The sequence below is a fragment of the Coregonus clupeaformis genome, chromosome 28, assembly GCF_020615455.1.
Source record: "Coregonus clupeaformis isolate EN_2021a chromosome 28, ASM2061545v1, whole genome shotgun sequence".
In the NCBI taxonomy this organism is placed as follows: domain Eukaryota; kingdom Metazoa; phylum Chordata; class Actinopteri; order Salmoniformes; family Salmonidae; genus Coregonus; species Coregonus clupeaformis.
Genome location: NC_059219.1, coordinates 1588041 through 1616037, shown reverse-complemented (window position 1 = coordinate 1616037; position 27997 = coordinate 1588041). Strand labels below are relative to the sequence as shown.

The 27997-nt window shown below is 44.7% G+C and overlaps 1 protein-coding gene across 5 annotated transcripts in view; it reads left to right on the top strand.

The window, feature by feature from the left end:
- The window catches only part of LOC121570068 (protein cordon-bleu), a 71726-nt gene that overhangs the window by 21217 nt on the left and 22512 nt on the right, over nucleotides 1-27997 (top strand). For 2 of the 5 annotated variants that reach the window (XM_041881536.1, XM_041881531.1), the window contains exons 4-9: nucleotides 2405-2615; nucleotides 4779-5007; nucleotides 5945-5989; nucleotides 6553-6641; nucleotides 7114-7191; nucleotides 15796-15975. In XM_041881536.1, coding sequence (XP_041737470.1) covers nucleotides 2405-2615; nucleotides 4779-5007; nucleotides 5945-5989; nucleotides 6553-6641; nucleotides 7114-7191; nucleotides 15796-15975 — 832 coding nt within the window. The remainder of the gene's footprint in view (nucleotides 1-2404; nucleotides 2616-4778; nucleotides 5008-5944; nucleotides 5990-6552; nucleotides 6642-7113; nucleotides 7192-15795; nucleotides 15976-27997) is intronic. The other 3 variants (XM_041881533.1, XM_041881534.1, XM_041881535.1) reach the window with 3 other exon arrangements.

The following is a 27997-nucleotide window of genomic DNA, read 5'->3' as shown; positions in this document are numbered from 1 at the left end:
CCACAGAATTTCTGCACAAACTGTAAGAAACCGTATCAGGGAAGCTCATCTGCGTGCTCGTCGTCCTCACCAGGGTCTTGACCTGACTGCAGTTCGGCGTCGTAACAGACTTCACTGGGCAAATGCTCACTTTCGATGGCCACTGGCACGCTGGAGAAGTGTGCTCTTCACGGATGAATCCCGGTTTCAACTATACCAGGCAGATGGCAGACAGCGTGTATGACGTCGTGTGGGCGAGCGGTTTTCATATGTCAACGTTGTGAACAGAGTGCCCCATGGTGGCGGTGGGGTTATGGTATGGGCAGGCATAAGCTACGGACAACGAACACAATTGCATTTTATCGATGGCAATTTGAATGCACAGAGATACCGTGACGAGATCCTGAGGCACATTGTCATGCCATTCATCCGCCGCCATCACCTAATTTTTCAGCATGATAATGCACGGCCCCATGTCGCAAGAATCTGTACACAATTCCTGGAAGCTGAAAATGTCCCAGTTCTTTCATGGCCTCACCAGACATGTCACCCATTGTTTGGGATGCTCTGGATCGAGGTGTAGGACAGCGTGTTCCAGTTCCCATTAAAATATCCAGCAACTTCGCACAGCCATTGAAGAGGAGTGGGACAACATTCCACAGGTCACAATCAACAGCCTGATCAACTCTATGCAAAGGAGATGTGTCGCGCTGCATGAGGCAAATGGTGGTCACACCAGATACTGACTGGTTTTCTGATCCACATCCATTTCCTTATATGAACTGAAACTCAGTAAAATCTTTGAAATTGTTTCATGTTGCATTTATATTTTTGTTCAGTATAGATTCACACGTTACTGAGCACAAATCACATCTCTAGCCCTAACCTTAAACCTTATCTTAACCCAGAACTTAACCCTTACCATTACCCTAACCTTAACCCTTATTCTGAACCTGACCCTCCCTAACCTTAACCCTTATTCTAAACCTGACCCTAACCGTAACCTTAGCATACAGTTGCTTATCAACAGGTAGTTTGTTGATAGTATGACCATCTGTAGGGCATCTACAGATGAAAAATCTGGACTATCCAAATTAAGTGTGACCGTAATTTGATTTATAGGAAATTAGTTTTGCAGTCTCAGTGCATGATAAAGCCCAAGGGAGTTTCATCCAGGTGTCATAAATGTCTTGTAATCACCTGATTCATGTGTGCAGGAAGCAGTCAGACAACACCCTCTCCATTATGGTGTGGAAGGGTTTGGCAGACATTGTCACACTATAATAAAAATGTACCTGCTGTTTTCATTATGATAGGAAAGTGATAGTGAAGTACAGATCAATGTGTTGTATTTCCAATGTCTTGTCAAAGCCTCATTTGATAGCTAGATATGTTATTCTAAGAAGAAAGTTAACATATTGTTATTTTCTAATGAAACTCTTCCATCCTACAGCTAATGTATAATGCATTATGATGCAGTTGTAAGACTTGTGATGAGCAAACTTTCCTCTGGTCATTACGTGTTGGTTGTTCAGACTATTGAGCAGACCTTTAGCAGTTTTGTCATATATACTGTCTTCTCCCAGCAGGCAGTAGAAAGCATCCTTGGGTTACCCTTTGACACCTCGCCAGTTGATGTTCTGTATTACATGACATGGAACTTTATATGACACTCAAAAACAGAACATTGTATCAGGATTTATTAAGACATTCTACCATCTCAAATGAAGGATTTAGGGCACTGGCCAGCCAGGGTAGTAGACTGCAATTTCTACTAGCCCAGGTGACATTCTTCTAGCCATGCGATATTTGAAAATACAACATTTCAGTTGCCTGACAGGCTAGTTTGGCACATTTTATACTAGCTCTATCTGCAAAGTACTAGCCTCAGGCTAGCTTCATTTCCATCCCTACATACATATAAATTATTATAAGTAGACCAGACAGGTAATTTATTGTCAATTGACTAAGGCTAGATTTCCTATCTGCAATCCATTTAACTTTCTAACACTTCACTGTTCGGATCATTAAATCAGCCTTTTATGTACCAATTTGCAGGCTTATCTAATGCTGTAAGCTGAGCGGCATGAGTGTCTGCCTGTGCATCACCCAGTGTAATTAAAGGTATTCCTATTGGCGCTAAAGGAGGTAACCCTATCTATCAGTCAGGTCACGTCCCAAACAACACCCTATTCCCTATATAGTGCATTACTTTTGACCAGAGCCTATAGTGGTCCTGTCAAAAGTAGTGGTCCCTGGTCAAAGAAGTGCGCTATCTAGGGAATAGGATACCATTTGGGACATACCTAGGTCTACTCTGTCCCGCTCCGCTCTGCTCTGACGAGCCTGTGACTCTACCTCTACCTGGCTTCCTGTCTGTGACTCAGCCTGGCTTCCTGTGCTGCTTTCTCCTCTCTCTGTGCAGCAAGGCGCTCATGGACCTGTTGGTGGATCTGTGCAGCCAATACCACCTGAACCCAGCCTATCACACCCTGGAGTTGCTGTCCAGCAAGGGCCTTCCCCTAGCCTTTAAGCCCAACAGCCTGCTGGGGTCCCTGGACGTTGTTGCCATCAGCATCAGGGAGAAAGTGTTGCAGGAGAAGGTGGTGCGGAAACCTCTGCCTAAAGTGCCAGAGGTGAGTGCCTTTTTAAAAAAAAATTTATTTCACCTTTATTTAACCAGGTAAGCCAGTTGAGAACAGGTTCTCATTTACAACTGCGACCTGGCCAAGATAAAGCAAAGTAGTGCAATAAAAACAACACAGAGTTACATATGGGGTAAAAAAAACATAAAGTCAGAAATACAACAGAAAATATATATACAGTGTGTGCAAATGTAGCCTAGTGATCCTGATCTAGAGATCTCAGTGTGTGTGTTTGTTTGATACTGTCGTACTGATTGAGGATATGTAGCTGCATTGTGATTGTGAATAAGCAATTAGCTGTGCTTATTGTAACTTGAGGATTAATAGTTATCCTCTGTTTAGTCTTCCATGAATGCACATGTATGTTGCACTTCATGAAGTTATTGTTCTGGTCTGGGCCTTTTGCTGTTGTTGTAGTGCACGGGACGGGTATCGTTGAGTGTTTTTGAGATATGATGAATAAGACGTTTTTTTTGCATGCATTGAACCTAACCTTTGTCACCTGGGAAATGTGATATATGATTCTCTATGTAACCGTGCGATCGCCCTTCTTTACCTTTTGACACTAAATCGTTGCAGCAGGAAAGGCCACAAAAACCCAAAAGGGCTCATGCTAAGGTAGGCAGCAGGTGTTGTAGAGCCAGTCTCTAAACCAGTGGGATTATTACCGGCTATCGGTGGCTGATTGAGTGTCTTCTCTCTCTGTCTCCAGTGTCTCCTGCTCTCCTCCTACCTACCTAGATATGAATTTTTCATGAGTGCCTTACCTTTAGTTACCATGCATTATTTCTACTCTACTCTCAGGCCTGACTGGCCCTGGTGGCCCTGCTCCCCTATCTCCCTTTGACCTCCCTTTGGCTGATGGCCGTAGTCTGACACTGTTTCACTCTGATTCATCGAAGTTGTGGGTAACACTTTACTTAAAGTGAACCGGTATAATGCATTATGATGTGGTTGTAATGCATTTTATGACTTGTAATAAGCATGTACAATACTGTATAACCCCATTTTGAAACGGAGTGGTGTAAATTTAAGTAAGAATACATAATAATCTATTGATTTTGATGTATGGATTTTTTTATATTCCACCAAGATATATTTTAACATTTGATAAGTTGTTGCCTAAAAATATGCTTTGCTTATTTTTTATAAGTTGCCTCAGTAAGTATTAGCAAAGAGCCACACACAAAAACAGTTGTGCTTGTGATTGTTACACACCCTTGATTGGTAAGTGGTTGACATTATGTTTTCAGAAGGGGAGTCTTGATGCCTGTACATCGTGTACTGATGTGTGACCGTCATGGCCTCCGTGATAACAGTAGCAGAACAGAGTGGTACTGGTATCTTTGTGGCTGTGTCCCAAATGGCATCCTACTTACAATATAGTGCAATACTTTTGACCAGAGCCCTATGGGACCTTGTCAAAAGTAGTGCACTATATAGGGAATAGTGTGCCATTTGGGATGCAGACTGTGCCATTTGGGATGCAGACTGTGTTCTTCATAACAACCACTTCAAACCTCTTAGTGCTGCTGGCACTGTTGTTATGGACCCTCTCTATGGGTACACCAAACACCCTGGGACTGACCGGGCATTGGCTGCCCACACACAGGCCCTCTCTGTCAGGCCTTGACTTGGCTCCGAGCCTCAGTTTCCTCAGTGTGCTAGTCTTGAATGACCCCCAGTCTCACCCCCCCTCCTCCCCCAGGCCTGTCAACAAATATCTACGTTCTAAGGGAAAAGCTGAAAGTAAAGCATAACCTCTTTTAAGTGAGGTGGAGTGAAGTTTTTAGTTAATCATGGTTTTTCCCACAAGTCTGACACCCACTTTCTTTTCTCTCTCTGTTTTGCTCTTTCTCTCTCGCTCTCTCTCTCTCTCAATATTTTCCACCCTAGTTTTTCCCATTGGATGTGTACTGCTGAGATCTTTACTTTCAAGTCCCATTTAATTACTGAACTTAGACCTGGGTTCAAATTGTATGTTTATTTAAAATACTTTGAGCGTTTGATTGAGTCTGCCTGAAGTGCCAGATCAGCATGATTGCAAGCAAGCTCAAGGTCAAACAAATACTATTTGAACCTAGCAGGTTCTCTAATACTGTATCCATCCATTGGCACGAAAGTCACTCTGTCTTTCCTCCTCTCCCTGTAAAGAAAACGGTGCGTCTGGTGGTGAACTACCACAGGAGCCAGAAGGCGGTGGTGAGGGTGAGTCCCCTGGCGCCCCTGGAGAGCCTGGTCCCAGCCATCTGTGAGAAGTGTGAGTTTGACCCGGCCCACGTCCTGCTGCTGAAGGACAATGTCAGCAACCACGAGCTGGAGCTGGACAAGTCTCTGAGCGAGCTAGGCATTAGAGAGCTCTACGTACTGGACCAGACTCTTGGTAAATAAACCACCTTATACCCCCATCTCCCTCCACCTCTTCCTATAGAATGGTGACACATTTCTTGCCAACTCATATGGTCATCCTATGGTCAGTGGTATGACAATGATTATAGGAGTTAACAAGACAGCACAAACAGATCTGGGACCAGGCTACTCCACCTCCACCTCCTCACGTGAAACCTACAGTATGTTAGCCTGGTCCCAGATCAAATCAAGTTTGGAATGTTAAGGAGTTGATATTGTAGCACAAACAGATCTGAGACCAGGCTAACTGTACCGACCTCTGTTAACAAACTGTTACTGTTCCTCTTATTCTTCTCAACCTGTTTCATCGTATATTTGATTTGAGCTCCCTCCATTGTTTTCCGTCACACTTTTACACCATGATTGTAACTAAATTATAATCAGCACTCACACCACACGTGAGATTGTTTTGAATCAAAGTAAAATGAATGACTTTCTTACTGCAGCTAGCTACAACTGTGCCTGTAATGTTTACATGGGGTGTAATTCAGTCTGGGCTAGTTCATTTTATCAGGGTGGCGCTGCAGAATAAATAGAAAGTGAGCTTGTGTTTACATATTTGTTTAAATGAGCTTTGATAAGCACATGCCTTCCAGGGTGTGTACTCTGCCCTCTATGACTCTGCCCTTAGGGAGGCAATATAGACGGTTAGTCATTAGAACACTAGCTACAATCCTAGTGAGATGTAGTGATGCTTGAGTTAAACTAGAGGCAGTTGTCAAATACCATAGTCAGTGTTGTTGGTAGTTTCACTGTTTCCCCCTTTTCTCTAGGCAGGGGTGGGTGGGGTGGGGGATTGGGTAGCCAATGACATGGGAAATGCTGCAGTTTTGATAAAGAACGTATCTAGTATAGTTAAGGATGGTCTGCATTGCAACAAGGGCTCTTAATGTTCCTGTGATTGTTTCCAGTTCGTCAACCTAAAATGGCTTCTGCACCTGCTCTGAATTACTCAGGTATTACTGTCTGTATGCTACTTAGTGTTCCCGTCCACCATACTGTAGTGACAACCCGAAGCTTAGCAGTCACTTGTACAGTCACATTAACCCTGCTTTGCCATTCATTTTCCTCTTATGGGACACGCTTGTTTGTTTTACATATCTTAGATCAAATATAAGATACAGTCAATGTTATTTCCCTTTCCTTCTGGCTTACAGTGTGGTATGACTGTTTGTTAGATTTATTTTCAGAGGTTGAAGAATAGATGCACTGTCATATTGGAAAAGTTTAGTTGTAGTGCCATCTACTGTTGAAACTTCCTGCTTGTAGATAGAGGCTTGAGTGTGTGTGTTGTTTAGGGATAATACTTTTTGTTGTATGCATGGGTTAAACCTTTGATAACTGACATGACTTGCATAATGTAGTGTTGTAGTATAGTTCTAGCTGTTAGCTGTGGTTTATTTAATCCCATTGGTCAATGAATTAACTGCATGAATGAAAACCTATATTTTTAGCTCAGTGAGCCAACCCTTTCATTTAGGAGTGAACTGAAACCTATTGTCTGTCCATTCATTGTTAGAATTCTTCCGTTCCCACACCTCAAGTGTCGGTGGGGTCGAGAAGAAAGGCCTGCTGGGATTCTTTAAATTCAACAGAAGGAAATCAAAGGTAAGACAAGACACAGTTCACTTATGTTCCAACAGAGTGACACTAGCCCATTGGCTTGGCTAACTTAGCACCAAAATACAGTCTAGAAAATACTACTAGTCACTGTGCATAGGCTACTCATTAAGAGAGTGTGTGTCTGCAGGTCAAGCTGACTTTATACTGTTGACTTACTACTACTGTATGTTGAAATGCAGGAAAAGGAAGCATATTTCTTCTGTTTGAGTGGAATAATTAGATACTTATAAAATCTGCTACTTAAATAGCTACTGTTATTCTTGAGCTCAACATATGATGGCTTTCCATGAAAATAATCAGTCTTATAGTTTTTACTATCCCAGTGGAAAGGGCTTTTTAACCCTAGTGCTGTAGGAGTACTGCTATCATCTGTCAAATAACTGAAATAACTGCATGTCATGCTTGTATTGTAGTTGCATTCTGCTGTATTGCATGTTAGCTGTACATTCCATTTCAGACTGAAGAACAGTCGCCTGCTATGGACATGGATGGTCTTGATAATAATATTATTCAAAATACTGAAAAACACTACAATGTAAGTACTACTAACCCTCCTCTGAAATGTCTGGGTGTGGTAATTGACATCTTGCATTATATTTTCTTTCAATACTCAAATCTCTCAAGCTGTTACCTTTTTTTAAAGTGCAATCTCATTCACCTTGTAACAGATTGCATTTTATGCACACAAAGAAAACATGAAAACACATGAGTTCAACTTTGGTTTTCTTTTTAGTAGGGTTGCAAAATTCCGGTAACATTCCCAAAATTCCCAGGTTTTCCAGAAATCCTGGTTGTAGAATTCCAGGAATCAGAAGTGAATAAGCAGGAAATCCAGAACACTCCAACACGGATTTCTGGAAAACCTGGGAATTTTGGGAAGGCTACTGGAATTTTGCAACCCTACTTTTCAGCCTTAGTGTGCCTCCTCTCGATATAGTTGATTGCGACGGTTGTTCTGCTCATGTACCACTAGAGGGCAGACTTGACAAGCTGATCCCACATCTTATGATTCCCCTCAGTCAATTACTGTACCTTGACTGATTTAAATTTCTGCAGCAAGTCAGCCTGAAATAAATTAAAGCCTTGAATTATTTCTTATTCTTTTATCAGCTTTACTCAGTGACACGTATAATGTATGTTATAGTTAGTTTGTAATACAGTAGTAGTTACAGCAGTAGGGCCAGTCTCCACTCCATCGTGGAGTTCTTTGTATGTGGTGTGCGTGTGTGCTAAAACATGATTATATTAGAGCAAACATTGAACAGGCTACCTGTTCGGAAGGTAATTTAATCCATTTTATACAATTACAGAGGAATCTATTGCAGGCAGCCATCTGGGATACACCTCAAATCAATATGGGTATTTTATTGGATTTCCCATAAGACCTTGGTGGATCACATACACACACATACACACACACACACCCTCTGTGTCCTTAGCAATCATGTTACATCATCATACTATACCTGGCTACATTTACTCTCATATCTGGATACCATTATGGGCCAAACAGATGGGAAGATATGTTGAGGACTGTTCATAGCATAGACTGAAATAGAAGAGTATTGCATCTATGATACACAATGTACAGTGTCCTACATTGGACAAACTCATGGACCAATATGTTGAGGACTGTGTACATAATGTATGATCTAAAGGAATGAGAAATGGATATCTGAAAACTATATTGCTTTGCTTATGAGACAGTTATTTTGATGCTATGGCATGCCAGAAATGATGCTGTCTGTTTTCCCAGAGTTTTTTTTATTGTACAGAATGAAACTATTTCAGATCACATTTTGTCCTTGGAGTGGACTATAAGGGCGTGTTGCTGCCTCTAAATCATCAAAGATGGCCATGTTCTGTTCTATCTGTCTCTAGTCTTGGCAGTGAGTACTCCACTTACAATGCATTTCCACCTTGGATATGCATGGGTGATAGGCATTGTGCTTAGCTCTCAGAGTTCATCCAGAATGTACAGTTGAAGTCGGAAGTTTACATACACCTTAGACAAATACATTTCAACTCAGTTTTTCACAATTCCTGACATTTCATCCTAGTAAAAATTCCCTGTCTTAGGTCAGTTAGGATCACCACTTTATTTTAAGAATGTGAAATGTTATAATAATAGTAGAGAGAATGATATATTTCAGCTTTTATTTATTTCATCACATTCCCAGTGGGTCAGAAGTTTACATACACTCAATTAGTATTTGGTAGCATTGTCTTTAAATTGTTTAACTTGGGTCAAACGTTTCGGGTAGCCTTCCACAAGCTTCCCACAATAAGTTGGGTGAATTTTGGCCCATTCCTCCTGACAGAGCTGGTGTAACTGAGTCAGGTTTGTAGGCCTCCTTGCTCGCACACGCTTTTTCAGTTCTGCCCACAAATGTTCTATAGGATTGAGGTCAGGGCTTTGTGATCGCCACTCTAATACCTTGACTTTGTTGTCCTTAAGCCATTTTGCCACAACTTTGGAAGTATGCTTGGGGTCATTGACCAAGCTTTAACTTCCTGACTGATGTCTTGAGATGTTGCTTCAATATATCCACATCATTTTCCTTCCTCATGATGCCATCTATTTTGTGAAGTGCATCAGTCCCTACTGCAGCAATGCACCCCCACAGCATGATGCTTCACGGTTGGGATGGTGTTCTTCGGCTTGCAAGCGTTCCCCTTTTTCCTCCAAACATAACGATGGTCATTATGGCCAAACAGTTCTATTTTTGTTTCATCAGACCAGAGGACATTTCTCCAAAAAGTACGATCTTTATCCCCATGTGGAGTTGCAAACCGTAGTCTGTCTTTTTTATGGCGGTTTTGGAGCAGTGGCTTCTTCCTTGCTGAGCGGCCTTTCAGGTTATGTCGATATAGGACTCGTTTTACTGTGGATATAGATAGTTTTGTACCTGTTTCCTCCAGCATCTTCACAAGGTCCTTTGCTGTTGTTCTGGGATTGATTTGCACTTTTCGCACCAAAGTACGTTCATCTCTAGGAGACAGAACGCGTCTCCTTCCTGAGAGGTATGACGGCTGCGTGGTCCCATGGTGTTTATACTTGCGTACTATTGTTTGTACAGATGAACGTGGTACCTTCAGGCGTTTGGAAATTGCTCCCAAGGATGAACCAGACTTGTGGAGGTCTACAATTTTCTTCTGAGGTCTTGGCTAATTTCTTTTGATTGTCCCATGATGTCAAGCAAAGAGGCACTGAGTTTGAAGGTAGGCCTTGAAATACATCCACAGGTACACCTCCAATTGACTCAAATGATGTCAATTAGCCTATCAGAAGCTTCTAAAGCCATGACATCATTTTCTGGAATTGTCCAAGCTGTTTAAAGGCACAGTCAACTTAATGTATGTAAACTTCTGACCCACTGGAATTGTGATACAGTGAATTATAAGTGAGATAATCTGTCTGTAAACAATTGTTGGAAAAATTACTTGTGTCATGCACAAAGTAGATGTCCTATCCAACTTGCCAAAACGATAGTTTGTTAACAAGACATTTGTGGAGTGGTTGAAAAAACGAGTTTTAATGACTCCAACCTAAGTGTTTGTCGTCTTCCGACTTCAACTGTAATTACAGATGTTCAGGTGAACTTTTCCCAAACTTTAATAACAAAGAAAGACCCAAAAGCTTTTTGGGGCTCTGTTCTGTAACTGATTTAAGATTATATAACGTATGCTACGCATTCATGGCAATTCCCTGCATGGAACATTCTGTTCCAACAGCTGAGTACAACAACAGCATGGATCCCAATTGAAAGTTAGCATGGTCCCTCCCTAAATTTGGAACGTGTGTTTGTGTTGGTCTTTCAAAATTGAACATGCAGACTCTCAGAGAGCTGAAATATTAACGGTTTACCCACACCCACTTTCATGTGAGAAGGTCACCATGAACACATGAGCGCAGTGTGAAAAGTTCATCAGGGGAGGAAAGGGTTGGCCGCTGGCCAAGAATCTCTCCCCAGTCCCTGCTGAAGGCTGTCTGATTTCTATAAATGCAGTTCAGGTTTTCTCTCTCAGCCCTCTCTCGTGGCATGGGACCAACTGGCAGAAGACTGAGGCTTTTAGATTTACTGGAATATTTACATATAAACTACCAGTCAAAACTTTCGACACCCCTACTCATTCAAGGGTTTTTCTTTATTTGTACATGTTTTTACCTTGTAGAATAATAGTGAAGACATCAAAACTTTGAAATAACACATATGGAATCATGTAGTAACCAAAAAAGTGTTAAACACATCAAAATATATTTTATATTTGAGATTCTTCAAATAGCCACCCTTTGCCTTGATGACAGCTTTGCACGCTCTTGGCATTCTCTCAGCCAGCTTTATGAGGTAGTCACCTGGAATGCATTTCACAGGTGTGCCTTCTTAAAAGTTAATTTTATTTTAACTTATTTCCTTCTTAATGTGTTTGAGCAAATCAGTTGTCTTGTGACAAGGTATGGGGGTATACAGAAGATAGCCCTATTTGGTAAAAGACCAAGTCCATATTATGGCAAGAACAGCTCAAATAAGCGAAGAGAAACGACAGTCCATCATTACTTTAAGACATGAAGGTTAGTCAATACGGAACATTTCAAGAACTTTGAAAGTTTCTTCAAGTGCAGTCGCAAAAACCATCAAGCGCTATGATGAAACTGGCTCTCATGAGGACCGCCACAGGAATGGAAGACCCAGACTTACCTCTGCTGCAGAGGATAAGTTCATTAAAGTTACCAGCCTCAGAAATTGCAGCCCAAATAAATACTTCACAGAGTTCAAGTCACAGACACATCACAACATCAACTGTTCAGAGGGGAAAGTACCCCCACACCATAATCAGGCCTTCATGGTCGAATTGCTGCAAAGAAACCACTACTAAAGGACACCAATAAGAAAAAGAGAACTGCTTGGGCCAAGAAACACGAGCAATGGACATTAGACCGGTGGAAATGTGTCCTTTGGTTTGGAGTCCAAATTGGAGATTTTTAATTCAAACCTCCGTGTCTTTGTGAGACACGGTGTGGGTGAACGGATGATCTCTGCATGTGTATTTCCCACCGTAAAGCATGGAGGAGGAGGTGTTATGGTGTGGGGGTGCTTTGCTGGTGACACTGTCTGTGATTTATTTAGAATTCAATGCACACTTAACCAGCATGGCTACCACAGCATTCTGCAGCGATACGCCATCCCATCTGGTTTGGGCTTGGTGGGAATATCATTTGTTTTTCAACAGGACAATGACCCAACACACCTCCAGGCTGTGTAAGGGCTATTTTACCAAGAAGGAGAGTGATGGAGTGCTGCATCCGATGACCTGGCCGCCACAATCCCCCGACCTTAACCCAATTGAGATGGCTTGGGATGAGTCGGACGGCAGAATGAAGGAAAAGCAGCCAACAAGTGCTCAGCATATGCGGGAACTCCTTCAAGACTGTTGGAAAAGCATTCCAGGTGAAGCTGGTTGCCAAGAGTGTGCAAAGCTGTCATCAAGGCAAAGGTGCCTATTTGAAGAATCTCAAATATAAAATATATTTTGATTTGTTTGGTTACTACATGATTCCATATGAGTTATTTCATAGTTTTGATGTCTTCACTATTATTCTACAATGTACATATTTTTTTACAAATAAAGGAAAACCCTTGAATGAGTTGGTATGTCCAAACTTTTGACTGGTACTGTACATACTGTACATTTACAGTGAGGGAAAAATGTATTTGATCCCCTGCTGATTTTGTATGTTTGCCCACTGACAAAGAAATGATCAGTCTATAATTTTAATGGTAGGTTTATTTGAACAGTGAGGGACAGAATAACAACAAAAAAATCCAGAAAAACGCATGCCAAAAATGTTATAAATTGATTTGCATTTTAATGAGGGAAATAAGTATTTGACCCCCTCTCAATCAGAAAGATTTCTGGCTCCCAGGTGTCTTTTATACAGGTAACGAGCTGAGATTAGGAGCACACTCTTAAAGGGAGTGCTCCTAATCTCAGCTTGTTACCTGTATAAAAGACACCTGTCCACAGAAGCAATCAATCAATCAGATTCCAAACTCTCCACCATGGCCAAGACCAAAGAGCTCTCCAAGGATGTCAGGGACAAGATTGTAGACCTACACAAGGCTGGAATGGGCTACAAGACCATCGCCAAGCAGCTTGGTGAGAAGGTGACAACAGTTGGTGCGATTATTCGCAAATGGAAGAAACACAAAATAACTGTCAATCTCCCTCGGCCTGGGGCTCCATGCAAGATCTCACCTCATGGAGTTGCAATGATCATGAGAATGATGAGGAATCAGCCCAGAACTATACGGGAGGATCTTTTCAATGATCTCAAGGCAGCTGGGACCATAGTCACCAAGAAAACAATTGGTAACACACTACGCCGTGAAGGACTGAAATCCTGCAGCGCCCGCAAGGTCCCCCTGCTCAAGAAAGCACATATACAGGGCCGTCTGAAGTTTGCCAATGAACATCTGAATGATTCAGAGGAGAACTGGGTGAAAGTGTTGTGGTCAGATGAGACCAAAATCGAGCTCTTTGGCATCAACTCAACTCGCCGTGTTTGGAGGAGGAGGAATGCTGCCTATGACCCCAAGAACACCATCCCCACCGTCAAACATGGAGGTGGAAACATTATGCTTTGGGGGTGTTTTTTTTTTAAGGGGACAGGACAACTTCACTGCATCAAAGGGACGATGGACGGGGCCATGTACCGTCAAATCTTGGGTGAGAACCTCTTTCCCTCAGCCAGGGCATTGAAAATGGGTCGTGGATGGGTATTCCAGCATGACAATGACCCAAAACACATGGCCAAGGCAACAAAGGAGTGGCTCAAGAAGAAGCACATTAAGGTCCTGGAGTGGCCTAGCCAGTCTCCAGACCTTAATCCCATAGAAAATCTGTGGAGGGAGCTGAAGGTTCGAGTTGCCAAACGTCAGCCTCGAAACCTTAATGACTTGGAGAAGATCTGCAAAGAGGAGTGGGACAAAATCCCTCCTGAGATGTGTGCAAACCTGGTGGCCAACTACAAGAAACATCTGACCTCTGTGATTGCCAACAAGGGTTTTGCCACCAAGTACTAAGTCATGTTTTGCAGAGGGGTCAAATACTTACTTCCCTCATTAAAATGCAAATCAATTTATAACATTTTTGACATGCGTTTTTCTGGATGTTCAAATAAACCTACCATTAAAATTATAGACTGATCATGTCTTTGTCAGTGGGCAAACGTACAAAATCAGCAGGGGATCAAATACTTTTTTTCCTCACTGTATATGTACATTTATATGTACAGTTGCCTATATATAGGCAGCATCCGATAGAAGGGAATAGATTAAAGCTGACTAATGCACTGTGTAAACTATGCCATGTCATCTATCCTTTGGATGCAATTATGCCCATGTATAAATCATGTGGTCCTCTGTAGAGCATGGCGCTTGCAACGCCAGGATAGTGGGTTCTTTTCCCGGGACCAGCCATACGTAAAATGTATGCACGCATGACTGTAAGTCTCTTTGGATAAAAGCGTCTGCTAAATGTTATATATTATTTGGGTCCGGAAGATCTAGTAGGTGGGAGAGTCACGTGTCTTGAGTAAGATAAGAGAATATCAAAGTTAAACATGATATAAGTGTCATAAAGATGAATGATGTCGACTTAGTTGATCTAGGCTCTGTTCTTAGAGGTGGGCAGCAGTAAATCTACTGCAGGACTATAAGACTCCAGCTGGGTTTTTGTTACATACATCTTTTTCTCTTTGCTCTGCATTACTGTATAGTAGCTCGGTCTGCTTTTCCAAGCTTATGCAATATGCAAGCATTTGGCATACTCACATCTCCCTCAAAGCCACACTGACTCTCCTTAGTAGACTAGACTAGTTTGATTGAGCTTCCCTGGTGTAATGGAACCAATGAAATACTCCCCAAAGTTCAAGCCCTGCCCACATGGCAGTCCAGGCAGGCTCAATCAAATGATCAAAAGTATTTGAAAGAAAACAAATACTATTTAAGCCCAGGTCTGAATACCTTTGAGTGCTTTCTCTCAGACCCGAACACAAGGCCCTCCTGCACATTTTCCATTCAGGTTCCATTCATTCTCCCTACTGTGAGAAGTGCTTGGTTCACTGATTACCTCTAATGACTAGAACATGACTTTTTTACATGACTACTTTGATCCTCTGCCCAGGAATGGTCTGAAATGCTGTGTCATTTTGACTTAATATACGTTTTCCATTATTTTCTTTAAACCCCCCCACTATCGTTTAAAGCTGCATATCTTTGTTCCTAGTTGTGCTACAGTACAGAGAGACAGAAGCCTAGGAATTTCAGATAGCCTGGACCAGATCTGTTTGTGCTGTCTTGCCAACTCCTTTTAATGATCACTTGGCACAACAATGACCATAGGAGTTGGAAAGGCAGCTCAAACAGATATGGGACCAGGCTAAGTTTCAGATGCTTAGAAAAGCCTTTGATCATTCCCCATTGCTTAGCAGCATCCCTCTCAGACAGACAGACAGTGTATTAGCGAGGCGGCCTAGCTACAGAATGGTAATAAAGCTGACTGCAGCTGTCACAACTGTCACAAAGCATCCTGATTCAGCAGGGATCTGAGAGCCTCCTCTTGCAGACTAGACTGTTGTGCCTTGGAGACATACTCAACCCTAAGCTTTGCAATGTCTTAATTTACCACTGCAGTAACAGGCCATGATGAGGATATGCTGATATTTTGGATTCAGTCCTGGGCCCTTGTTAGTCAGAGTCCCAAATGGCACCCTATTCTCTATATAGTGTTATGGGTCCTTGTCAAAAGTAGTGCACAACATAGGGAATAGGGTGCCACTTGGGACATAGCGTTAGTGAATAAAGGGCATGACCCATGCTCACCCTTCAGGACTGGCCCTTGACATTTCCACTGTCCACCATATCAACCTCTGATTTTGGGTTTCTGAGACGATTTAGAATTACCTGACCTTTAAATGCCACTCAGTCAATATGTAGCTCTGTTCCGTGTGTTTATAATTGTGTGTGTGTACATGCAGGTATGTGTGTGTGTGTACTCACACATCTGTTTGTGTGAATGTGTCACATTATCTGTCTGTGTGTCATTATTTTTATGTTGTCTTTCCCTCCTCCTCCAGGGCCTGTCCACAGTATCCATCGTGCCCTGTGTGGAGGCGCGGCCCAGCACCCTGGGCCAGTCCCAGTCCGTCATGAACATCTCAAGGATGTCCCCCAGGATAGAGCCTAAGAAGAGGCAGGCCCCCCCGGCCCCGGCCCCCACACCCTGCCAGGGCCGCTACATACTGGAGGCCTACCAGGTAAGAGGGCAACAAACACACACACATATACACACACACATGCTTCAGGTCATGGTGACCTGTGTTTAGATCAACTATTGCAACATTGGATAAACATTTCCTCTAATCTCCTTGTGTTGTTTCTGGATCTAATAGCAATAGTAGTAGTGTTGTTCTTTCTCTTCTCATGGCGTTGTTGTGGGAAATGTTGTTTTTTCACCATGTTATGTTGGCTCTAATGGTCGTCTCTCCTCCTGTTAGAGAGAATGGGGTTTGTCTGGAACTGTGTGTTGTGGTCATAGTGACCGTTACTAACAGGAACACACTAGTTAATCTGTGAAATGGCTTACATCCTAAATGGCACCCTATTCCCTATATAGTGTACTACTTTTGACCAGGGTCTATAGTGCTCTGGTTAAAACTAGTGCACTATGTAGGGAATAGGGTGCCATTTGGACATACCCTCTGTAGAAAAGCACAAGGTGTCCACACAGTATTCTATGTACAACTCACGCTGTTCTTCCAATCAGGATTTCATTTGAGTTTATGTTGTCATGGCTCCCAGTTTTTACCTCTCCTCTGTCTGTTGTTATTATACCCTTTACAGACATAGAACACCTCTACAGTAATGTGTCGATAGCGACAATTGATAACCTTTCAGACAATTAAATAAAGTGCTGCATCAAAAGCGTTCGGTACTGTTTCCCTGATGAATATAAACGTTGCTGATTGATGTGCTGCTGTGTTGTTTTTATGGTAGAGTAGCTAGATTTAAAAAAAAACTAAATGTCTTGGTAAATCATGCTATTTAATTAACTTTAACATACTTTTTTAGGAGAGAGTGGTCTGCGCGCAGGCAGCAGGCAGCAGGCAGCAGGCAGGCAGGCAGGTTGCGCGCAAGCTGTTCGAGATTATTTGATTGACAAGTAAAATGCCTGTTCAGTGGTGCTTCGAAGCTATCTCCAGAGAAGGTTTCGTGTCGGCATTTAAAAAGCCGTAGTGTACCCTTACAGACAAACAAACATGCAGTAGCCGAGGCACTTTCAAGGCGGCACATTCCATATCTCTGAAAAGGGTATTAGACACTGTTCAGAAACACGACACTTATGACGTCTTTATCATTCCGTTCACCCAGAGATAAGCAACACTAGCTGTGCCGTGACTCGCTAGCACGGATGAGACAAAGCGTTGTGTTTGGAAGATGGCTGGCTGCATGTTGAGACACATGGCACATGGGCCTGATGTAACCTTTGTGAGGGTTAGACAAGGACAGAGAGATCAGATGAGGACAGAGTGCCTGAGGGATGGAATGGCTGCTCTTAGGTCTCCTTTACATGAGCCTGAGCTACTGGAAGGATGACTAGTGTTGTAGTGATGACAAACTGTTCCCCTGGGGTATGACTACACTCTTAGACAAAAAGGTGCTATCTAGAACCTAAAAGGGTTTTCCGGCTGTCCCCATAGGAGAATCCTTTCATGAACCCTTTTTGGTTCCAGGTAGGATCTTTTCCACAGATGGTTCTACATGGAACCCAAAAGGGTTCTATGTGGAACCAAAAAGGGTTCTCCCAGGAACCAAAAAGGGTTTGCCTATGGGGACAGTCGAATAACACTTTTGGAACCCTTTTTTCTAAGAGTGTGAAGCTGGTAATTGACAGGGACCTCGTGAGATTATCACAATACTTTGGTGCCAATACGATATGTATTATAATTCTCACAATTCTACAGTTGAAATCGGAAGTGTACATACACTTAGGTTGGAGTCATTAAAACTCGTTTTTCAACCACTCCACAAATGTCTTGTTAACAAACTATCGTTTTGGCAAGTCGGTTAGGACATCTACTTTGTGCATGACACTAGTAATTTTTCCAAAAATTGTTTACAGAAAGATTATTTCACTTATAATTCCAGTGTTCCAGTGGGTCAGAAGCTTAGTTGACTGTGCCTTTAAACAGCTTGGAAAATTTCAGAAAATGATGTCATGGCTTTAGAAGCTTCTGATAGGCTAATTGACATCATTTGAGTCAATTGGAGGTGTACCTGTGGATGTATTTCAAGGCCTACCTTGAAACTCAGTGCCTCTTTGCTTGACATCATGGGAAAATCAAAAGAAATCAGCCAAGACCTCAGAAAAAAAATGATAGACCTCCACTGCTCCAAAACCGCCATAAAAAAGCCAGACTACGGTTTGCAACTGCACATGGTGACAAAGATCGTACTTTTTGGAGAAATGTCCTCTGGTCTGATGAAACAAAAATATAACTGTTTGGCCATAATGACCATCGTTATGTTTGGAGGAAAAAGGGGAAGGCTTGCAAGCCGAAGAACACCATCCCAACCATGAAGCACGGGGGTGGCAGCATTGCTGCAGGAGGGACTGGTGCACGTCACAAAATAGATGGCATCATGAGGAAGGAAAATTATGTGGATATATTGAAGCAACATCTCAAGACATCAGTCAGGAAATTAAAGCTTGGTCGCAAATGGGTCGTCCAAATGGACAATGACCCCAAGCATACTTCCAAAGTTGTGTCAAAATGGCTTAAGGACAACAAAGTCAAGGTATTGGAGTGGCCATCACAAAGCCCTGACCTCAATCCTATAGAAAATGTGTGGGCAAGGAGGCCTACAAACCTGACTCAGTTACACCAGCTCTGTCAGGAGGAATGGGCCAAAATTCACCCAACTTATTGTGGGAAGCTTGTGGAAGGCTACCCAAAACGTTTGACCCAAGTTAAACAATTTAAAGGCAATGCTACCAAATACTAATTGAGTGTATGTAAACTTCTGACCCACTGGGAATGTGATGAAATAAATAAAAGCTGAAATAAATCATTCTCTCTACTATTATTCTGACATTTCACATTCTTAAAATAAAGTGTTGATACTAACTGACCTAAGACAGGGAATTTTTACTAGGATTAAATGTCAGGAATTGTAAAAAACTGAGTTTAAATGTATTTGGCTAAGGTTTAAGTAAACTTCCGACTTCAACTGTATATATATTGCGATTCAATGTTTCAAACATATTGCTCACCATATGTCTGCTGCAGAGGGACAAGAGAGAGCCATGAGAAAACAAGTTTTGATCAGTCATGGAAATAAAAGTGCTGAAAACAAATTGGATCCCTATTTAAAAAGAAGATGGAGAACAAGCTATGCAGGAAAATACTAGAGTTTCTGTGCAGGTACAGCAAACTAGTGCAAATACGATACGATACGATATACTCCTGAGTGGCGCAGTGGTCTAAGGCACTGCATCGCAGTGCTAACTGTGCCACTAGATCCTGGTTCGAATCCAGGCTCTGTCGCAGCCGGCCGCGACCAGGAGACTCATGGGCAGCGCACAATTGGCCCAGCGTCGTCCAGGGTAGGGGAGGGAATGGCCGGCAGGGATGTAGCTCAGTTGATAGAGCATGGCGTTTGCAACGCCAGGGTTGTGGGTTCGATTCCCACGGGGGGCCAGTATAAAAAATATATATATATATATATATATATGTATTCACTAACTGTAAGTCGCTCTGGATAAGAGCGTCTGCTAAATGACTAAAATGTAATGTAATATCGTCAAAAATAATATCTCGATAGGTAACTGTATCGATTTTTTCCCCCCATCACTAGTTATGTCCCTCTATTGATCTCAGTACAGTATCAATTTACAATCAATCGGCAAGCCCAAGGCCTTATTCAATCAAATAGCCAACTGGGTTTATCTGGGGTCAAGACAAAACAATGCCATTTGGGACTCATTCGACATCTTGTGCCGAAAGAGTGTTTAAAGCTTTCATTAGGGAAATAGGAGTAGGCTGTCCAAACCAGAGGTCATGTTTAGAATCCCTTTTGTGACATTGCCTGTCATCCTGATCTTTCCACTTCAGTGTTCAGTAATAGGCAGGCACACTTGTGTAAGCCTGTTTGGCATGCTGGAAAGGTAACTTCAGGCTCAGGCTTATGCAACAGTAGTCTCTAGTGACGGACAGACTGTTAACATAAATGCCAGATTTGGTTCTGAGATTGCAGTAGTAATGCAGCAGTGGATGAGGTGTGTTTTGGTGGCACAACATCAAGTATGTATAAGTGGGGTGTCATGTTTTCAGAGGCAGACAGGCATGAAATCAGCTTGACAGGCTCTTTATGCCAATGTTACTGGACATAGTCAGAGCAGAGGACAGGTGAGGTTGAGGGTTCAACAAACGAGACAAAAGTTTGCTGTAAGAAACGTTTGAATCATTTCAACAAGTATCTCTTGGATGAGATCGCATTAATGAACTCAGAAGACCACTGAAAGGGAAGATGGTTAGGTAGGTTAGGTTAGAATAGTGATTGGTCTAAGAGACTTAGAGCCTACTGTAGGAACACAGTGTTGTGCATGATCATCATAGTCGGTGCACGCTCAATACATTTGTTATGGACATTGAGTACTAAGTCCTCTATGGTTCCCTTTTTTGGGGGTTCAATCTGCTTACTCCAGGGTAGGGTTGCAAAATTACAGTAACTTTCCCAAAATTGCCAGGTTTTCCAGAAATCCTAGTTGGAGAATTCCAGATTCCTTGCTCCTTTTTTTTCCTGATGTTGGGAAAACCTGGGAATCTTAGGAAAGTTACCAGAATTGTAACGATCCCGGCAGTCTGAGTCGGGTCCTGTCTGGTGACTAGTGTTTCTGTTCGTGATCTCCAGTTTCCCGAGGGTTCGGGAACGCTCCGGGGAGCGCTCTTGATTTCCGCACCTGCATCCCATCAGCAATCTGCACACCTGGTCCTGATCATCACCCTTCTTAGGCTCTGGCCCAACATCCAGTTCCTGCCGGATCGTTAGCCATGAACAGTATGTTTGTCAGCGTATCAACCTCTGAGCTACTAGTGTTAGTTTTGTTGTTTTGCACCTTGTTGGCTTGCCGTGTACTTACCTCCGTTTGTTTCTATCTGCAGTCTCTCACCCGGAACCTTCTCCCCACCTCTGCCTGATGGTCGGCGGCTGCCGAGCCATTACCGGACCAACCACTGCACCCTCAACAACCCATCCACGCCACCCGCTCTGTTCCCTGGATTATTCAGCCTCACTCGGGAATCTATTAAATAAACACTCACCTTTGTCTCAACGTACCTTGTCCTGGTCTGCTTCTGGGTTCTGGCTTAGTAAACCGTGACAGAACGATCCGGCCAGTAATGAACCCAGCGGACCTGGACTCTGTTCGCCATGCCATTACCCAGCAGGAGAAGATGTTGGGCCATCATAGCACGGTACTACAGGAGATCGCGTTGTCAGTTCGGAACCTTTCTACCGGTCTGACGGAGGTCCAGAACCAACGCAAGTGTCCGGTGGAGGATCCACTACCGGTTTCACCCATCTCGCCTGCCGCTTCTGAAGTTGTGTCCCTCCGTGAGCCCAAGGTTCCGACGCCGGATAAATATGAGGGGGGAGCTGGGAAGATGCCGTTCCTTCCTTATGCAGTGTGGATTAGTGTTCGATCTACAGCCCTACTCTTATGCCACAGACAAGGCTAGGATAGCCTTTGTGATTGAGTTGCTGCGTGGGCGAGCGCTGGAGTGGGCTTCAGCCGTTTGGGGAACGACAGGATCCCTGCATGGCTTCATACCAGGGGTTCACGGCCGAGATGAGGAAGCTCTTCGACCATTCCGTCCGAGGGAGGGACGCAGCTAGGCGCCTGTTTTCTCTTCACCAAGGAACTCGCAGCGTGGCCGACTTCGTGATCGAGTTCAAGACGTTGGCTGTGGAGAGTGGGTGGAACGAGGAGTCTCTGCAAGCGGCCTTTTTCCAGGGTCTGTCGGAGCAGCTCAAGGATGAGTTGATCTCCTATCCGGAGCCTAGTGACCTGGACAGCTTGGTAGCCTTGTCTATTCGGGTGGATAATCGAGTCCGAGAGCGAAGGAGGGAGAAGCAATGGGGTCCGTCCAATCGATCAGCTTCTCAGTTCCCAGTCGGGTCGGGTGGTGGACCAGAACACGTCGATCATTCTCCACCACAAAGGATTAGTGGAGAGGACCTCTCTCCCGATTCTGAACCCATGCAAGTGGGGCGGCACGGGTTAACCAAGGAGGAGCGTCAACATAGACGTAAGACCAACTGCTGCCTCTACTGTGGTCGCCGGGACATTACATCTCCACTTGTTCCCGGCGGTCGTCAAACTGCCCGGCTCGCTAAAGTTGGGAGGACTTTTAGCGAGCCAGTTTCAACCTCTCAGTATCTCTGTCAGACCCCGTTTCCCGGCTACCCTTGTGAACAGGAATCAAAGCTTAGCGATTAACGCTTTTATCGATTCAGGTGCCGATGGAAGCTTTCTTGATGCCGAGTTGGTGGAACAGCTGGGGCTTTCCAAGGAGCAATTGCCGGAAGCCATTGAAGCGACCACTCTGAACGGCAGTAGTCTGGCACGTATCACGATGAGGACTGAACCGGTTAAGATGCGGTTGTCGGGGAATCATTCTGAGATGATTTCATTCTTCATTCTGCCGTCTTCCCATGTTCCTCTGGTCCTTGGATACCCCTGGCTGAAGGAACACAATCCCACGTTCGATTGGGTGACGGGCAAGGTAACGAGTTGGAGCCTTGATTGTCATGCTAACTGTCTCAAGACTGCCTGCCCCCATTCGGTTCCCAGTCAGGTGATTGAGGCTAAACCCCCAGATTTGTCCCTGGTTCCCGAGACATATCACGATTTGGGGGAAGTTTTCAGTAAGCAGAAGGCTCTGTCACTCCCTCCCCACCGACCATATGATTGTGCCATCAACCTGTTCCCGGGAGCTGTCTACCCCAAGGGAAGGTTATACAGTATCTCCCGACCTGAACGTGAGGCGTTGGAGACCTACATCAAGGAGTCCCTAGCGGCTGGTCTCGTTCGTCCTCGTCATCACCCCTGGGGGCAGGATTCTTCTTTGTGGGTAAGAAGGATGGCTCTCTTCGACCGTGTATTGATTATCGGGGGTTGAATGCCATCACGGTCAAGAACAAGTATCCCCTGCCCTTGATGAGTTCTGCCTTCGACTCCTTACAGGGTGCTACGGTATTCACCAAGCTAGACCTACGCAATGCGTATCACATAGTCCGGATCAGAGAGGGGGACGAGTGGTTGACGGGTTTCAATACACCGATGGGTCACTTCGAGTATCAGGTGATGCCGTTTGGACTGACCAATGCTCCAGCGGTATTCCAGAGTATGGTGAACGACGTCCTGAGAGATATGATTGGTCTCTTTGTGTTTGTTTACCTGGATGACATTCTGATCTTCTCGAAGGAACCTTCCGACCACGTCCAGCATGTCCGGCAGGTTCTGCAGCGATTGTTGGAGAATCGCCTGTTCGTGAAGGCCGAGAAGTGCGAGTTTCACGCCCACACGACATCCTTTCTCGGGTACATCATCTCCAGGGGAGAGATTAGGATGGACCAGGAGAAGGTTAGAGCGGTCCTGGAATGGGCCCAGCCCGGTACGAGATTGCAGCTCCAGAGATTTTTGGGGTTTGCGAATTTCTACCGCAGATTCATCCGGGATTACAGCCGTGTGGCCGCTCCGTTAACTGCCTTGACTTCCAGTATCAGGACCTTCAAGTGGAATCCGGAGGCGGATCGAGCGTTTCTGGATTTGAAGAGGCGATTCACCAACGCACCGATTCTCTCTCAACCGGACACGGCCCGTCAGTTCGTCGTTGAAGTGGACGCGTCTGATGTGGGAGTTGGCGCCATCCTGTCGCAGCGATGCTCCACGGACAGTAAACTCCATCCCTGCGCCTACTACTCTCGTCGCCTTTCGCCTGCGGAGAGGAATTACGATGTGGGTAACCGGGAGCTTCTCGCGGTGAAACTTGCCTTGGAGGAGTGGCGCCACTGGTTGGAGGGGGCGGAGCAACCGTTTATTGTCTGGACTGACCACAAGAATCTTGCTTACGTGCAATCGGCTAAACGTCTCAACTCCCGTCAGGCCAGGTGGGCGTTGTTTTTCGGACGATTCAAGTTTTCCCTGACGTTCCGACCTGGATCTAAGAACGGCAAGGCGGACGCCTTGTCCCGGATGTTCTCCAAGACGGAGGAGAGTGGGTCCAAGACCGAGACAATTCTCCCCCGGAACTGCGTCGTGGGAGCAGTTATGTGGAAGATTGAGGAGGAGGTGCTGGCGGCCCTTCGGACTCAGCCCGGTCCCGGTAACGGTCCACCCGGTCGGTTGTTTGTGCCTGAGTCGGTTCGTCCTGCTGTCCTCAAATGGTCCCACGCCAGCAAGATGGCTTGTCACCCTGGCGTGGCTCGGACAATGGCGTTTCTTCGCAGACGCTTTTTGGTGGCCTGCCATGGCCGAGGATACTCGGGGTTTTGTTGCTGCCTGTCCAGTGTGTGCGCAGAATAAGAGTACCAACCGGCCCAGCTCTGGACTACTTCACCCCCTTCCTATTCCCCGGCGTCCATGGTCGCATCTGGCCCTGGACTTCGCCACGGGGTTGCCCGCTTCTGAGGGGAACACGGTCGTTCTGACTATCGTGGACAGATTCAGCAAGTTCGCCCACTTTGTGCCTATTGCCAAGCTTCCCTCTGCCTCGGAGACGTCCGAGATCCTGGTTAGGGAGGTTTTCAGGGTCCACGGTTTGCCCAGTGATATCGTTTCCGACCGTGGCCCTCAGTTTACCTCTGCTGTCTGGAAGTCCTTCTGTTTGGCCATTGGAGCTACAGTCAGTCTCACATCTGGTTTTCACCCCCAATCCAATGGTCAGGCGGAGAGAGCCAACCAGAAGATGGAATCCACGCTACGCTGTCTGGTCTCTTCCAACCCCACCTCCTGGGTCTCTCAGTTGCCTTGGGTTGAGTATGCCCACAATACTCTCCCTACATCTGCCACTGGGATGTCTCCCTTCCAGTGCCTGTATGGCTACCAACCTCCCCTGTTCCCTTCTCAGGAGAAGGAGCTCTCAGTGCCTTCTGTTCAGGCCCATATTCGTCGTTGCCACCGGACCTGGCATCGGGCCAGAAAGGCACTCCTTAGAGGTTCGGACCGGTATCAGCTCCAGGCGAATCGTCGCCGGATCCCCGCTCCCACCTATACCATCGGAGATAGGGTTTGGTTGGCCACACGGGATCTTCCGTTACGGACTGAGTCTAGGAAGTTGTTACCGAAGTTCATTGGTCCGTTTGTGGTGGAGAAGGTGATCAATCCAGTGGCAGTTCGACTCAAACTACCGAGGACGCTCAGAGTCCATCCCACCTTTCATGTCTCCTGCCTCAAGCCTGTCTTCCTCAGTCCTCTGTTGCCTCCTCCGCCTCCTCCTCCTCCTCCTCGGATGATCGGAGGTGGTCCTGCCTACACGGTGCGTCGCATCATGGATTCCAGACGGCGGGGCCGGGGTTTCCAGTATCTCGTGGACTGGGAGGGGTATGGCCCTGAAGAGAGGAGTTGGATTCCGCGGCGACAGGTCCTAGATGCTGACCTCATCAGTGACTTCTACCGCCTCCATCCTGGCGCTCCGGGAGTCCGCCCGGTGGCGTTCGTCGGAGGGGGGGTACTGTAACGATCCCGGCAGTCTGAGTCGGGTCCTGTCTGGTGACTAGTGTTTCTGTTCGTGATCTCCAGTTTCCCGAGGGTTCGGGAACGCTCCGGGGAGCGCTCTTGATTTCCGCACCTGCATCCCATCAGCAATCTGCACACCTGGTCCTGATCATCACCCTTCTTAGGCTCTGGCCCAACATCCAGTTCCTGCCGGATCGTTAGCCATGAACAGTATGTTTGTCAGCGTATCAACCTCTGAGCTACTAGTGTTAGTTTTGTTGTTTTGCACCTTGTTGGCTTGCCGTGTACTTACCTCCGTTTGTTTCTATCTGCAGTCTCTCACCCGGAACCTTCTCCCCACCTCTGCCTGATGGTCGGCGGCTGCCGAGCCATTACCGGACCAACCACTGCACCCTCAACAACCCATCCACGCCACCCGCTCTGTTCCCTGGATTATTCAGCCTCACTCGGGAATCTATTAAATAAACACTCACCTTTGTCTCAACGTACCTTGTCCTGGTCTGCTTCTGGGTTCTGGCTTAGTAAACCGTGACAAGAATTTTGCAATCCTACTCTAAGGAGTGTTATTCTTCTCTGAATTTCAGTAGTTGTCCTGATCTATTCTCAAGTATTTAAATCAACGGGACACATGTCATGGAGCCTACTGAATATCCTCTGTTTTTCTCTGCAGCATGGCTCTTAGTGATGTTGATATATCGACTCCTGGCTCTGCTTTCAGGGTGGACCTGCCAAGCTGCCCCTGAGCAGTACAGTCTGAGGCAGCATCCCTATGGGTCCTGGTCAAAAGTAGTGCACTATATAAGGAATAGGGTGCCATTTGGGATGCAACCTCAGACTCCATCCCATCAGGGGGTAGCACAGGCTAAGTGTGATTGATTGAGATGGCTAGCATTACCTGCATAAACCATTCCTTAGGGAGATGTCATAATCTGAACCAAGAGGGGTTTAGTCTTTCATAGCAATCCGTCATTTGCTTTTTGTAATGCAGCGCTTTTAATCCACTTTAATGTAGGCTACCGTTTTAATCTGTTTTAGCAAGATACAGGTTGTCTGTTTACAATCTGTTTACAATCTTGCGAGGTTTGGATATTTCTACATTGGGCTGATGATACCATTCTCAGTAATAGTTGTGGTCCTTTTATTTAAAATACTCGAATTCGTGGGAAACCTCAGTTTTGATCAGTAGTGTTTTAAAATGTTCCACATTCTGTAAGGTCACATTTCCACAAAGTAAATGATGCCTTTAAGAGGAAGCTTGTGATCTGAGTCATATGTTTGCAATCCCTCAGTTAGGCCTACATGATTGCTATGCAAGTAAACCATGTGGCTGCATAACACTTTGAGTTAGAGTGAGAATGGTTGGTGCGGAAGCCTTAACTTACACAACGCCTCTCTGAATTGGACTATTCAAGTGGCCTGCCTTGGTTTTTCAGCCCATTTGCTGGCAAAACCTCAATTTCCTTTAATCAACACCCTCTGTAAATAATATTATATCACTAAAGGCATGCAGTTTATTTAAGGTATGAGTGATTAGGCAACACTGTGGATGTTTCAGTGTGACAGGCTCTGCTGTGGAACAGTGTGATTTAAAATAAGTGGAAAAAGGAAGCATAGGCAGCTCTAATGGTTTTGAATGCAGACTTAGGATGTGTCCCAAATGGCACCCCATTCCCTAAATAGTACACTACTTTTGACCAGAGCCCTTGTCAAAAGTAGTGCACTATATAGGGCAGTGTTTCCCAACCCTAGTCCTTGAGTACCCCCAATAGTACACCTTTTTATTGTAACCCTGGACAAGCACACCTGATTCAACTTGTCAACTAATCATCAAGCCCTCAATGAGTTGAATGAGGTGTGTTTGTCCAGGGCTACAACGTAAATGTGTACTGTTGGGGGTACTGGAGGACCAGGGTTGGGAAACACTGATATAGGGGATAGGGTGCCATTTGGGAGTCTCACTCTCTCTATCATGCTCCTTTCCTCTTTCCTAAGGAAGAAAACATTGTGTTCTCAGGAACAAAGGAAGGGGCCCCTAATGCCAAAACAAACATCCCACTAGAACTGTGTAGTCTACTGTCTCTCTCTCTGTGGTGTGTGTGTTTGTGTGTGTGTGTGTGTGTGTGTGTGTGTATGTGTGTGTGTGTGTGTGTCAATCTAATGAAGTAGTGTTGGCGTCTTCTCATGGCGTTGTTGTGGGGAATGTTGTTTTTTCACCATGTTATGTTGGCTCTATTGGGCTTCTCTCCTCCTGTTGGAGATAATGGGGTTTGTTTGGAGCTGTGTTTTGTGTTTATGTTCACATTTTAAATCATTATTATTTCCAAATCACAGTCTCCCAGTTACGTTTTTTAAATAATTGTTTTGTACCTCAAAGAATGACAAAAAACCTAGGCCTTGTTGTGGTTTTATGTTGGAATGTAATCTTAACCTTCGCTGACAAAGTAATATCGAGCACTAATAAAGATTATATAATTGACCTATTTTCACTACAGTTGGCACAGAGTAGTCCACACTTCATCTACAGTGGTTCATTGGTT